The sequence below is a fragment of the Hordeum vulgare genome, chromosome 5H (genome assembly GCF_904849725.1).
Source record: "Hordeum vulgare subsp. vulgare chromosome 5H, MorexV3_pseudomolecules_assembly, whole genome shotgun sequence".
Classification (NCBI taxonomy): Eukaryota; Viridiplantae; Streptophyta; class Magnoliopsida; order Poales; family Poaceae; genus Hordeum; species Hordeum vulgare.
The window spans coordinates 20,817,672-20,829,827 of record NC_058522.1 but is presented as its reverse complement, the minus strand read 5'-3'; the positions used below and the strand labels follow the sequence as shown (position 1 = coordinate 20,829,827).

Genomic DNA, 12,156 nt, shown 5'->3' with positions numbered 1-12,156 from the left:
ATAAGAGAAACACCTCACAATCTCAGATTACCAACCAACCAGAGACTTTTAACACTATGTTGCACGGTTATTTCTTCATGAACAAAACTTTTGACGCACCAAGCAGACAGGGAAGCAAATGGCCTCTCAAAAAGTCAGTATCCCTATGGTCTGCACTTTGGCACGCATGGAATCATGACCCGGTGCAGCATATCTAACAACCACCATATGCAACTTTTACAGGTCAAAGCACACAAAACAGAACATAATCTTTAGATCCCAGCACGGCGGATCAACCGCACCTATTTGGCGGTGAAAAGTCTAGGCTCCAGTCGGGAATAATCAGTTTTATGTCTCCAGTCGGAATACTCAGTTTTAGGTCATGCATATTGCTACATAATAAGGTGGTCACTTCCACAGTTCCGCGGTACCATACTGCCTCCATTCATAGGAGCGGTTGTTGTCTGCCATTCCGAGACTAGGCTATCATAGAGCCGAAGCAGCGATCAATACAACATATCCATGATCGGAATGATGTGGTAGATCGTCTAACTATATTATTGACTAGAGTTCATGGCGAGGAGAGGACTAGCTAGGGTTGGTGGACCGGACACATCGCGATACCCCGTGATGCTGCTGTCCTGGAGTGCTGGTTTAGTTCCGGGCTCCGGTCTCCGTTTCAGTAGTCCAGTGATGGTACGGAGGCCATGCTGCCGGTGAGATTCTGTAAGTCATGGCCCCCAGAATAACCGTCGCAGACATCGCCCTGCGCCATCCTCGCTCCAGGTGCAGAAGACAGAAGGCCTTCGCCGCCGCGGACCATCCGCTGCACCTCCTGCGGCGAGAGTATCTTGATGCACCCTACGCTATTCACAAACTCCCTGGGAAAGAACGGCGTTCAAAGATGTTATGCACCAAGAGGAGATTGAATTTATTGTATGTGCATACAACCGGAGATGGTTTTTCTGGGTCACTTACTGCCATGGGTCGTCGCCAACGAGAAGAATATCATTTTCTCGGTCGACGAATACAAGCTGCCAGCCTGATCTTACGGGGTCCTCCAGTTGGCCTTCCAGGCCAAATAGATGCTCCAGCTCACTACGTAACTCATAGTAGCTGCTGAATTTGGTGATGTCGAGCGATCTTCCAGGGGACCCTGATTTGCAAACCTAATAAAACCAACATCAAAAGAATTCAGCCTTCAGTTCATGCAGAAGAACTATGCATAATAAGATGGATTAGCAGGTAACTGTGTGTTGGCACTCGTCAAAATGGTGCCATTGGTGACACAATAATTGTGCTCAAGATAATGTAAGACTTCACACAAAACTTTAAGAAGTACAGTAACTGATACGAACTCTTTGCCTCTTAAGCCCACTTAATATGAACTCTTTACCTCTTGAGTCATCAGATCCACATTACCTCTCAAGTCATCAGATCCACATTACCTCTTAATTCATCAGATCCACTTTGAAGAATATGCATTGAAGAATTAAAGAACATAATACATAAGTAGAAAACACATACCTTCACAAAGATACCATCTTGTGATGGGTCTACACCACACATATTATCAAGAGAGTTGAAGGTTCCCGATTCGCCTAAACAACTCGAAGTTGCTAAGGTGTCTGCGGGTGGCAAATCTTCGCCACTATACCTCAACAAAGGTATGGCCATAGAAACAGTTCCACTGCTGCTGCCACCCCTTGCACCTGCCATTCCGTCCTGGAATGCAAATGATGATGAAAGAAAGTGGTTGTCAACATTTGCAACATAAGCCTGGACACTGGATGAGTCTCTTGCTGACTGTGGCGCCAAGGTGCCAGCAAAGTGGGATATATTACTCTGGTGATTTACATTCTCATGTTTGGGTTGCACAGACCGAGATTCAATATGACCAAGGGGTTCCACAGCCAACCTCTTTGAAGGCCATCCCTCCGGCGCCATTAATTGGTCAGTTCGAGGCAAACTGACAAGGTTTGAAGCATCTTGGCTAGAGAAGTTACGGAAACCATTGTGCAGATGCATCGATGGATCATTGTTTCCTTCTAAGAGGTTCTGCTGGTAGAATGGAGGTTGTGACTGCGAAGCAGACTCAGAACCAGACATGCTAGAATCTACATCTGAAATACGATGACAACCAGATGAAAGCTGTTGTTGCATCTCCTGGTGAGATTGTTGTATAACCTGATGCCCTTGCTGCGATGGTGCCGGAGGATTATGCAAATGCAGCTGCTGAAACTGACTTTGAAGAAACCCAGGATTACCACTGTACTGACTATGGCCGTGCTGAACAGTTTGCAGAGACGACTGCTGAGCCTGATACTGCATCTGCTGTAGAACATGATTGGCATACACAGAATTCAACCCACCGTTCGGATTCTGAGTCTGTTGGAATTGCAAGAGAGCTGAGGACTGTTTCGAAGGATCCCCAGTTCTAATCTCTTCCAGTGCTGCTGCAGCCATTTGCTGGTATGTGTCTGGCTTAAGACCCAACAATGGAGAATCTATTCTTGGCTGAAGCCAAGGTGACGCTCCAACTCCCTGGAAGTTCAACGACTGAGCCCCTCTATCCCCATCACCGAGCCACATGAGAGAAGAATAACGAGCAAAATCATCATTCTTGACACCTGAGCATATAATACAGAACAGAACTTGATTAAAAGAACGCTTGGTTGAATTATACAAGCAGAACCACGTATACTGCTATTCTTGTCATTGATCAGCCTACCATTGAACATGCCATGCATAGAAGGCAGCCCTGAAGCCCATGGACGCTTCAGTCTTAAAGGAAAAGCAGTTGGATACATCGGAAAGGTTGTCAATGGCTCAATCTCCCAGAGTGACACTCTAGGTTGTTTCTCACCAGCGGTGGACTCGTCCCAACCAACCTAAAACAAATAAAATTTCAGCCATTACCATTTAAGGTTGAACATGTTCTCACAAAGGAAACTGTGAAGCATGCAGCAACAGAGTTAATAGGTTGAGGTGAATAATGAAACAAGATAAGAGCAGGTACTCTGGAATCATGACATAATTACCTTGACAGAACGCCAGTGTGAATTTGGCCAACGTGCAGAGTCAAGATCACTTATGGTTGTAATTGTACCCATGTATCTGAAAGAAGAACAAACTGTCAGCTCACAGTTTTCATGCTGTTACTCGGTTCAATTTTTGACTTACCGTCTGACACTTGACTCCTCTGTCTCAAAAAGCATTCTAAACCGCATTCCAACAGACACACGTGTGTGATAAACAGATTTGACATACTTAGCCAGTGGAATGATGAACTCAGAAGGGCTAGCCCTGATAAAAGGCAAACATGTTAATTAGGTATAGAAATATAGTTATCTATTAGTTGAATTGGGATCATGATGAATATACCGGGGGTTATAGAAAATAGTGAAACGACTGTTTGTGGCCGCAGCATGAGCTGCTGCTGCAAGAAGGCCTATATGCATGCTGTCGCTTGACAGCACAGAAGACGGCATAACTGTCTGAGGACGATTTGCATGACGAATCCCCAAGAGAAGTTGGTTATTATCATTCCTGGAAACATGGAAAAGTGTTATGTGTGATCAACGTGTAACACGAACAACTAGGGTAACAGTGTATGGTTAGGAAATATAGTTGTCGGTACCAGATGAAAATAACAGAATCCCCTGCTACTAGTCGCTTTGCACTTACAAAGACACTCCAACCTGTAGTCAGGAGATGCCTTTTTGGCTGACCTGCATAACAAGTGCAAGGGCTAAGAGCACTGGTCAACTAAGAGTCCAATATATCCCAGAACAAAATTAAATACATCAAGAACTCTGCAACATGGGAACTATTTTAGATGGAGTATTATCATTACAATGTTTCCCAGAGAAATTCCCCAGGCAAGCAAAACCCTACTAAGTCCAGCTGGCAGAAGGAAATGACAATTCTACGGACTAACAAGAAGGTCCTAGAACCTTCTCATCTAAAAGTTGCACAATATACTTTTTGCTAGTCTTTCTAGGATTCTTATAAACTACTATCACCTCCGTTCCTAAACATAAGTCTTTTTAGAGATTTTATAATGGACTACATACGGAGCAAAATGAGTGAATCTACACTTTAAAATATGTTTATATACATCCGTATGTAGTCCATAATAGAATCTCTAAAAAGACTTATATTTAGGAACGGAGGGAGTAGCTTTTACTTGATCAATAATAATCATTATCATCTATGCACATGCTGCACATAATTTGAGATTACTAGTACATACCACGAAATATGTGGCGAAATTTCCATTCATTGTCATGCAGATCTTTTGCAATGAGCTCCTGGCATGGAGGCTGCAGAGAGAAATCCTGTAGAAAATTGAACATGTCATTTATCTAATTAACCCAATTTAAAATGAACAAAATATGACCATTTCTTATAAATGCAATTGAGAAAAACAAACTAAATTTCACTGGACGTTACCAATGGAGGGAAGACTTTCTCAGCAGAACGTCGAGGAACAGAAAATCCGCCATGTGTACTTGTATCACTTGCAGTCAAAGTCTTGCAGAAGTAATTAGTCGGCTGCTTGCTAGCAGCACCCAACTCGATTGGAAGAAAAGGCTCCTTTTGCTCTTCCTGTTATCAGAATTATAATAATTATTTCGATATTTTAACCTACATAACCTGTTATCAGAATCCAGGCTACAAGAAGAGAGAAATGTGATTAATACCGGGCTCAACGGCTGCAGTGTCATTTGGGCATAAACTTCATCAGTCTCTGCATCAGCCTGCATTAGCATCAAGAAATGATCTCACGGCACCTCTTAGAAAACTACATGATGGTCCCTTCTATGTGTGAAGTGTAAACTTACATGCATCGTGACATTATGAAGCTGGCAGATCAACTGAGGGGGGAGATTTGGATAATTAGGGATTTGAGCATCAACCTCCTTATTAGTTGATGCGGCAACCTACGCAAAAGTAAAATCACTTTAGAGAACTGCACTAAAAATGGCTTTAGAAAACTGTAATTGGACAACATCCATGCAACAAAATCGATTCTTCACATAATGACACCTTTAATTTTTCACTAAAGCTATGTCTCAGTAGAATCGCAAACCGTATGATGTTTACATGCTGCATTGTGAAAAGAATAAGAACCCCCTGAGCACTAAGGGAACAGGCACAAACTATACTTTATCTTTATCTTTATCTTTTTGAAAAACATAATGTATATTGGTGGTACAAACCGATAAAACCTACGGACCTGCTCACTGTGACCCTGTGGAAAATAGATGACCCGGCTTCCAACCGCGGGCAGAGACACAAGGGGCCCAGCGCATGCATGCCATAGCTCCGAGTTGAGACACCTTTGCTCCCCTGAAAAGTGCCAAGCACACATGAGCGAACAGAAACCACCAGAAAGCAAAGCTCATGTGAAGCTGCTATTCGTACTTGGGCACAGACAAGAAGTCACAACGGGGAGGAGGCACAGTGAGTAACAATAATGCCATATAACATGAGAAGGATAAATAAATAAATAAAGGCAACCAATGCAAGCATTTGTTCGGTGCAGGCCAGCAATGGAGCTACATGTACGCGATCAATCATGCACAAGCACAGGCGGGCTGAATTTGCACGATTTGTTCAGCGTCTTCATTTCAAGCGCACGATCAGAGCATTCCACAGCCCATAAATAATCCACTGGAGATGCGGACAGGAGCACGAGCTGGGAATTGAACGGCTGAATTAATGCAGACGAGATGTACCGTCATTTTCAGGCAGGGGCTGCGGCATCTCGGACATGGAGAGCTTTCTCTCCATGGAGGGACGCGACCGACGCCGACAACACCGAACTCCGAAGCAGCTGCTCAGAACTGCGCCGCGCTCCCGGCAGCAACGCCCGACTTGTCCCACTGCGGCCAGAGCAGGTCCTCCATCCTCCACCGCCGCTTCGCCCAACCTGACGCCACGAAGCAGCGGCCGCCTCGGGTTGAGGCGGGGCCCTAACCGAAGCCGGAGCCACCCAGGCAAACCCTCGCCATTGCCGACCCCAGCGCGCCCGAATCCCAGACGCTCCAACGGACCTTCAGTCCGGACCCGCCCGCCGATCCAAACCTTCTTCTTCTTCCCCGGCGAACAGCGCCGACCCAGGAAGACGGCCCCTCAATGCTCCGGAGCGGATTCCACCGAGCACGGAGAAACCGAGGAAGGCAGCCGGCCCGAGCCCATCAGCTGAGGAAGCAGAAGTAGCGCGGCTCGCGGAGGCACAACTCGCCGCTCACCGAGAACCGCGACCACTCGCCCCCTCGAGTCGCCATTGCTCGCCCGGGACCAGACCACGGCAGGCCAGACCAGACCAGACCAGACCGGACCGGACCCCACCACCCGGCGGCCGAATCGGACGCCGCGGCCACGGGGCGGGAGCTGGGCTCGCGGCGGAGGGCGCGTCGGCGCGGGCGGAAACCCTAGCGGCGCGGGGAGGGGTGGGGCTAGGCGGCCATGGCTGGATCGAGGGAGGGAGCGGAAGCCGAGAAGTGGTGGGAATTTCTTTTTTATTTTTTTCCCGTCCGGGTTTAGTGTGTGTGAAGCGGACTAGCGGAGGAGGGAGGGAGGAGGCTCTCGCGGTCGCAGGGGGCGTGTAAAAAAGGTCGGTTGAATTTCTTTTTTCTGCTTTGCCCCCTTACAAGATCTTGAATTGCGTTTTTTTGTTGCTCTGGGGATTTTAGCTGGCTTTTCTTCACGTACGGAAATGTTGATTGGGCGTGTAAAGGAACATTTAACTTCAGGTTTTGTACTTCCCGTAAAGAAATATAAGAGGGTTTAGACCACTCACTTGTACTCCTTTCATTTTTAAATATAAGTTTTTATAAAGATTTGATTAAAAAACTATATACGGATGTTACTTTAGAATATAGATTCATTCATTTTGCTTTGTATGTAAACTAATATAAGAGTGTTTAGATCACTACTTTAGTGATCTATAAACGTTTTTATATTAGTTTACGGAGGGAGTAGTCTTGTAGTAAAAAATTTAAAGAAAACTATATTTAAAAATCGGAGGGAGTATTTTTTTTATAGAAGGATTATTTAGCATTTCTTTTCTAGTTTGACCCTTGCCAAGAGTTTTGATTGTATGCAAGAGAAACATTCAAACTTAGATTTTTCAGATCCAGTATATTTATGGTGCATGGATAAATGAGTACAGGTACTTTTTACAAGAACCAAGCTGGTATCAAACATCATCATAATAAATGTTTTGGCTGGGTTTCTGTCAGAAAAGCAAATGTGTCTACATAAGACAAGACGTGGTGTGACTTCAACTCTCCGCTTCACCTTTGTAGAAGTGACGATTCAAGATGCATTGAACTAGGTTTGTCTATTTCTCACGAGTCACGGCCACATGTCGTTAGCTTAACTAACCTAGTGTTACACTTGGCACATAGTCAAAACGCATATTAACTTCGCCTTATCTTATCGGGGTCGAAAGAGTTGCAAAGTAAGGTTTGTACCAATGCATCGTTTCCTATAACATTCATAATTTAAAAAACTATTAGCCCAGTGCATTGCTTATTAGAGGTTGTCTCCTGATTTAATGATTTGGTACTCATGCATAGATGTGATTGGGCTATTAACCATTTTTACATATGATGACGGACAAATGTTGTATCTTAGATAAGATACAACCCTACTCTCTCCCTCATCATTAACTAATGTAACACATCAGCAAAACGCCTATAAATCCACGCTAAGAAACTTTCATTGGCACAGGCCTAAGGATGACAAAAGACACATAGCAAGCATTGATGATCCCTGGCGTACACTAGTAGAAAAAGGGCCTTTGGCCTGGACCCTTTAGTCCCGGCCTGCCTCTGGGCCGGGACTAAAGGCCCGGCCACGTCGTCCCAAATCGCACGAGGCTTTGGTCCCGGCCTGTAAGGAACCTTTATTCCCGGTTTGTGTCTCGAACACGGACTAAAGGGTTTGGAGGATTTAGTCCCGGTTCGTGTCTTGGACCTTTAGTCCCGGTTCGTGTCTCGAACTGGGACTAAAGGGTTTGGAGGATTTAGTCCCGGTTGGTGTCTTGAACCGGGACTAAAGGGTAGACCTTTAGTCCCGGTTCGTGTCACGAACCGGGACTAAAGGTGTTCAGCTTTTTTTTCTGTTTTCAAATTCTTGTTTGTGGTATCTGTTTTAAATTGCTTGTATCTTTTAGGATATTTGATGTTTTTGATTGATTTTTTTTGCATTAGATTCAAAAGATTGTCTAGTTTCTGTTTGTGCCATTATTTTTCAAATTTGAATGGTTTAAATTTGCTTCAAACCCAGTTTTTGAATAACTTGAGTTTACAAATAGTTTGTAATTTAATTCTTTTTCCTCCCACTCATGTGTTAGATTGTTGTCACAGTAAGATTTATTTGGTTATTTTTAGAATAATTTAAATTAGGATTTTAATTAAAGAAATATTTTTTTGCTTATATAGTTGTTTTAGTCATTTAATTGTTGTTTTTTATTATTTTTAGTTAGTTCTTTCTGTAGATTTTAACATGTTGTAGTATGGTGCATATTGAATGCACAAAAAAATCTACAGTTCAATTAATTTTAAAAAAATGCCTTTGTAGCAGATGGGTTTTCGTCTGAAACCTTGATACTTTGAGTTTTGTAGAAAATAAACAAAAATGATAAAATCTTCAAAAATTAAACAAAAATGATAAAATCTTCAAAAAATAAAATTCTTTCAGATGTTGTTAGGTTTTAGTGTCTAGTTGGTATAGAAATTTTGATATATGAATTTTGACCGTTTTTGCAAAAAAAAGGAAAAAAAATAAACGGCCATAACTTTTGCATACGACGTCCAAAAAAATTAATATATTAAAAAAACTAGAAAAAATTGGTACTCGATTTCACCCGGGCTTGCCCGGTGAAGTTTTCTCACATGCTCAAAATTCCAAATGGAAAAAAAATTATTTCAAAAAGAAGTTTTTTCCAAAAAAAAGGAAAAATAATTTTATTTAAAAATATTAGGTTGTTTTCATTGAAATTCGCTATTATTGTTACTTATTAAGTTTATTTTAATAATTGTTTGTAATTCAAAAAATTAAATCATGTGACATGACATCAAGACCCAAGTTGTTTAGGATTGATAGCTTACTATTGTCAGGAAAACAACAAGTGCACACTTGGCAACTAGGGGCGATAGAACCGGAAAGTTAAGCGTGCTCGGGCTGAAGTAGTGAAAGGATGGGTGATCGGCCGGAAAGTTAGACGATTTGAAATGAGTGATCTACGCTAGAGCAGTGAGGATGGATGATTAGAGATTGAATTGTCAAATAATTCAAAGATTAGAAAATTGGAAATAAAACATAAAAAATATTCAAAAATAAAATTTGAAAAAAATTAAAAAAAATTCTACCTTTTCGGGTCAAACAAAAAAAAACAGACAGATCCTTTAGTCTCGGTTCGTAAGTAGAACCGGGACTAAAGGTACTCCCTCCGAGGCGGCCACGTGGAGCACCTTTGGTCCCGGCTTGAAACAGGGCCGGGACTAAAGGTTAGGCCTTTAGTCCCGGTTGGTGAACCGAGACTAAAGGACATGTCCCCACTAGTGGTAGTACAACAAACACACCTAACATGATGTACATATACACGATAAAAACTCCAACAGGGTCAAGTCTTATTGGTCTTATATATGAGAAAAGGTAGGTTTGTCAAAGTAAATTGGGTTTTAGTGGCTCGTTGGTACACGATTTTCTTCAAATTCCCTTTCCACCTTGGAAATGGAACCAACAAGCGAGTCAAGATGCATTAAGCATTCTCATTGATGTACGAGTCACCCCAACATGTTATTCAGATTAGCTTGTCGGTTCAAACGTGTAGTAAGAGTCGGCAAAATAAACACCAAACATTAAATATTGATGATATTGACGTAACACAATAAACAGGCCAGAAAATGATGTGTGTGAAACAAGAAAAGCTCTAGCACAATCAAGTTTAGGCCCTGTTTGGAACCATAATAGATTATAATAATCTGGATTATGAACATAAATTATATAATCTGGTTTATAAAAATAATTCAGATGGACATGTTTGGAGGCTAGATTATATAAACTGTAAACCAGCTTTTAAATTGTACAATGACATGTTTACCCTCTGTTTACAAGGAAAAATAGGAAAGTGACGGTGGCACCGCGTAATTCTCTTGAAGTTTACAAGGGTAACACGTCATTTGTAATCCATAATCTCATTTTAGCTGGGGTAGAACAGATTATGAGATTATAATAATCTGATCATCTAGTTTATAAAATCTACAATATAAACTGTCCTGTTTGGAAATATAAAAATTATAAAACCAGATTATATAATCTGGGTGGTTCCAAACAGGGCCTTAGCTAGGTCATAAGAAAAGTGTTTGGTTAGTCTTCTATGAGAAAAGGAAAGAGTGTCAATATAAACGAGGTTTTAATGTGTTGTCGATCAGCGGCGGAGCTTGGCCCAGAAAGCTGAACGGGTCGACTGTATAAAATAACTACATTGATTGTATTTAATGGTCAAAAATATATATATACTTTCTCCGTTCCTAAATATAAGTCTTTAAAGAGATTTCACTAGATGACTACATACGAAGCAAAATGAATGAATCTACACTCTAAAGTATGTCTATATACATCCGTACGTAGTCCTTTAGTAGAATCCGTAGAAAGACTTATATTTAGGAACGGAGGGAGTATTACAGAAAAATGCATGGGCTTGGATGGGTCATGGCCACTTCAGCCTTGTCGTAACTCCGACACTGTTGTCGATAACTAGCTGATGGTTGCTTCTCTCAAAACTTCCTTTTCACCTTGAATGTGGAAGTGACAAACGAGTCAAGATGCATTAACAGTTGTCATTGATGTATAAGTCACCTCAAAAACATGTGGGCTCGACTATTGTAGTCCGACACCGCACATGGTTTTGCTCATCTATACATGTCTTTTAACTCTTTTTTTTACATCTGTCAAAATACCACTCTCTCTCTCTTAAAATAAGCGTCGTTAATTTATTATAAAATATATACTAGTCAAGTCTGCGATACTTATTTTAAAACGAAAGGAATACCATCCTTATTTTCCATGCGTGCGAACCAAACATGTTTTGGAAAAGCATCCAGGAAAAGGTAATGGGCATGGACCCAGGGGTATAGGCGCAAATAGGAGAAGAGCCAGGGTCCCAAACCCGAAACCCACCCCAGCCCTCGTACGCGTACGTCGGCAGTACGTGCGACACGAGAAGGCCGGAAATCACCGCACCAATCACCCGCGCCGTTGGCGTCAGAGAAACAAAAACAAAAACGCCGGGAAAATTACCGCCCGGAGGCTGGCGCGGGCACGTGCAGGGGCAGTCCCGTCATTGTCCCCCGCTCTCTTCGTACGAGGATTCGTCCCTTTCCTCACGGGGGCTGGCGGGCCCGCGCGTGGACCATGACCGACGGGCGATGGGCGCCGTCCGATGGGCGATGGACGGGCGCCCGTACCTCGGTCGCCGCGACCGGTTGCACGAGGGGGCAGCGGGTGGCAAGCGCTCGTACCCCGTGCGGTGCGCTGCTTCTCTCCCGGCGGTGGGTCGCTGGGCCGGGCCGGGCCGGGCTGCCGTGTAGGCCGTGTGGACGTGCGCTGCTGTTTTTCTTTCTTTTTGGAAACAACAACGTGCGCTGCTGCTGGGTGGGTCACTGGGTTTCATGCTGGTCTGCCTCGATCAGAATACGTAGGAACAGCAATCCAGCATGTATACTACCAGTACGTACGATGTGCTACGGTCTACGTAAGTACTTCTACGTAGGAGTAGCAAATCTACTGGCATGTAAAAAATGTACGTGGTAAGTACGTACGTGGGATGTACTGGTACCAATTGTAGACTCGAGTGTACCGGGTTCAGGGAAAATTGTACTTGCCGCCTTACCGGACCGGCCGGCTGCGGCTAGTGACGTACACCAGCATGCACTCCACGGGCACGTACGTGCCGGACCGGTTTGCCGTGCACGCCAACTTACCGCTGGTTTCCCACGCCAAAGCTCCATGCATGCATGGCCGACGGCCGACGGGCGACGGCCGGCGACACGGAGGCCCCGCCGTTTCCTGCTGCTGCTGCTTTTTTTCTCGGCCGCGGTGCGTGGAAAGGCGGGCGGGGGAGGGGCGCCGACACGACGGGACCTGACGATGGCG

General features: G+C 43.7%; 1 protein-coding gene across 1 annotated transcript; it reads right to left on the bottom strand.

The window, feature by feature from the left end:
• Positions 1–311: 311 nt before the first annotated feature.
• LOC123399485 (auxin response factor 25-like) lies at positions 312–6,513 on the bottom strand. The gene is made up of 14 exons (XM_045093894.1): positions 5,724–6,513; positions 5,222–5,334; positions 4,827–4,925; positions 4,686–4,742; positions 4,435–4,590; positions 4,235–4,319; positions 3,620–3,710; positions 3,364–3,528; positions 3,163–3,285; positions 3,021–3,096; positions 2,711–2,870; positions 1,507–2,609; positions 958–1,148; positions 312–860 (listed from the first exon to the last, which is right to left on the bottom strand). Exons 1-14 carry the CDS (start codon positions 5,776–5,778, stop codon positions 659–661), a joined length of 2,676 nt encoding a protein of 891 aa, XP_044949829.1. The 5' UTR covers positions 5,779–6,513; the 3' UTR covers positions 312–658.
• Between the last annotated feature and the right edge of the window lie 5,643 nt (positions 6,514–12,156).

Bases quoted from the DNA above. Each gene is read 5' to 3' on its own strand.
- LOC123399485 (XM_045093894.1), bottom strand. From the start codon at position 5,778: ATGGAGAGAAAGCTCTCCATGTCCGAGATGCCGCAGCCCCTGCCTGAA. The intron at 3,286-3,363 runs GTATATTCATCA...GCCTTTTATCAG, and splicing joins ACTATTTTCTATAACCCCCG to GGCTAGCCCTTCTGAGTTCA. The intron at 2,871-3,020 runs GTAATTATGTCA...TATTTGTTTTAG, and splicing joins CACACTGGCGTTCTGTCAAG to GTTGGTTGGGACGAGTCCAC.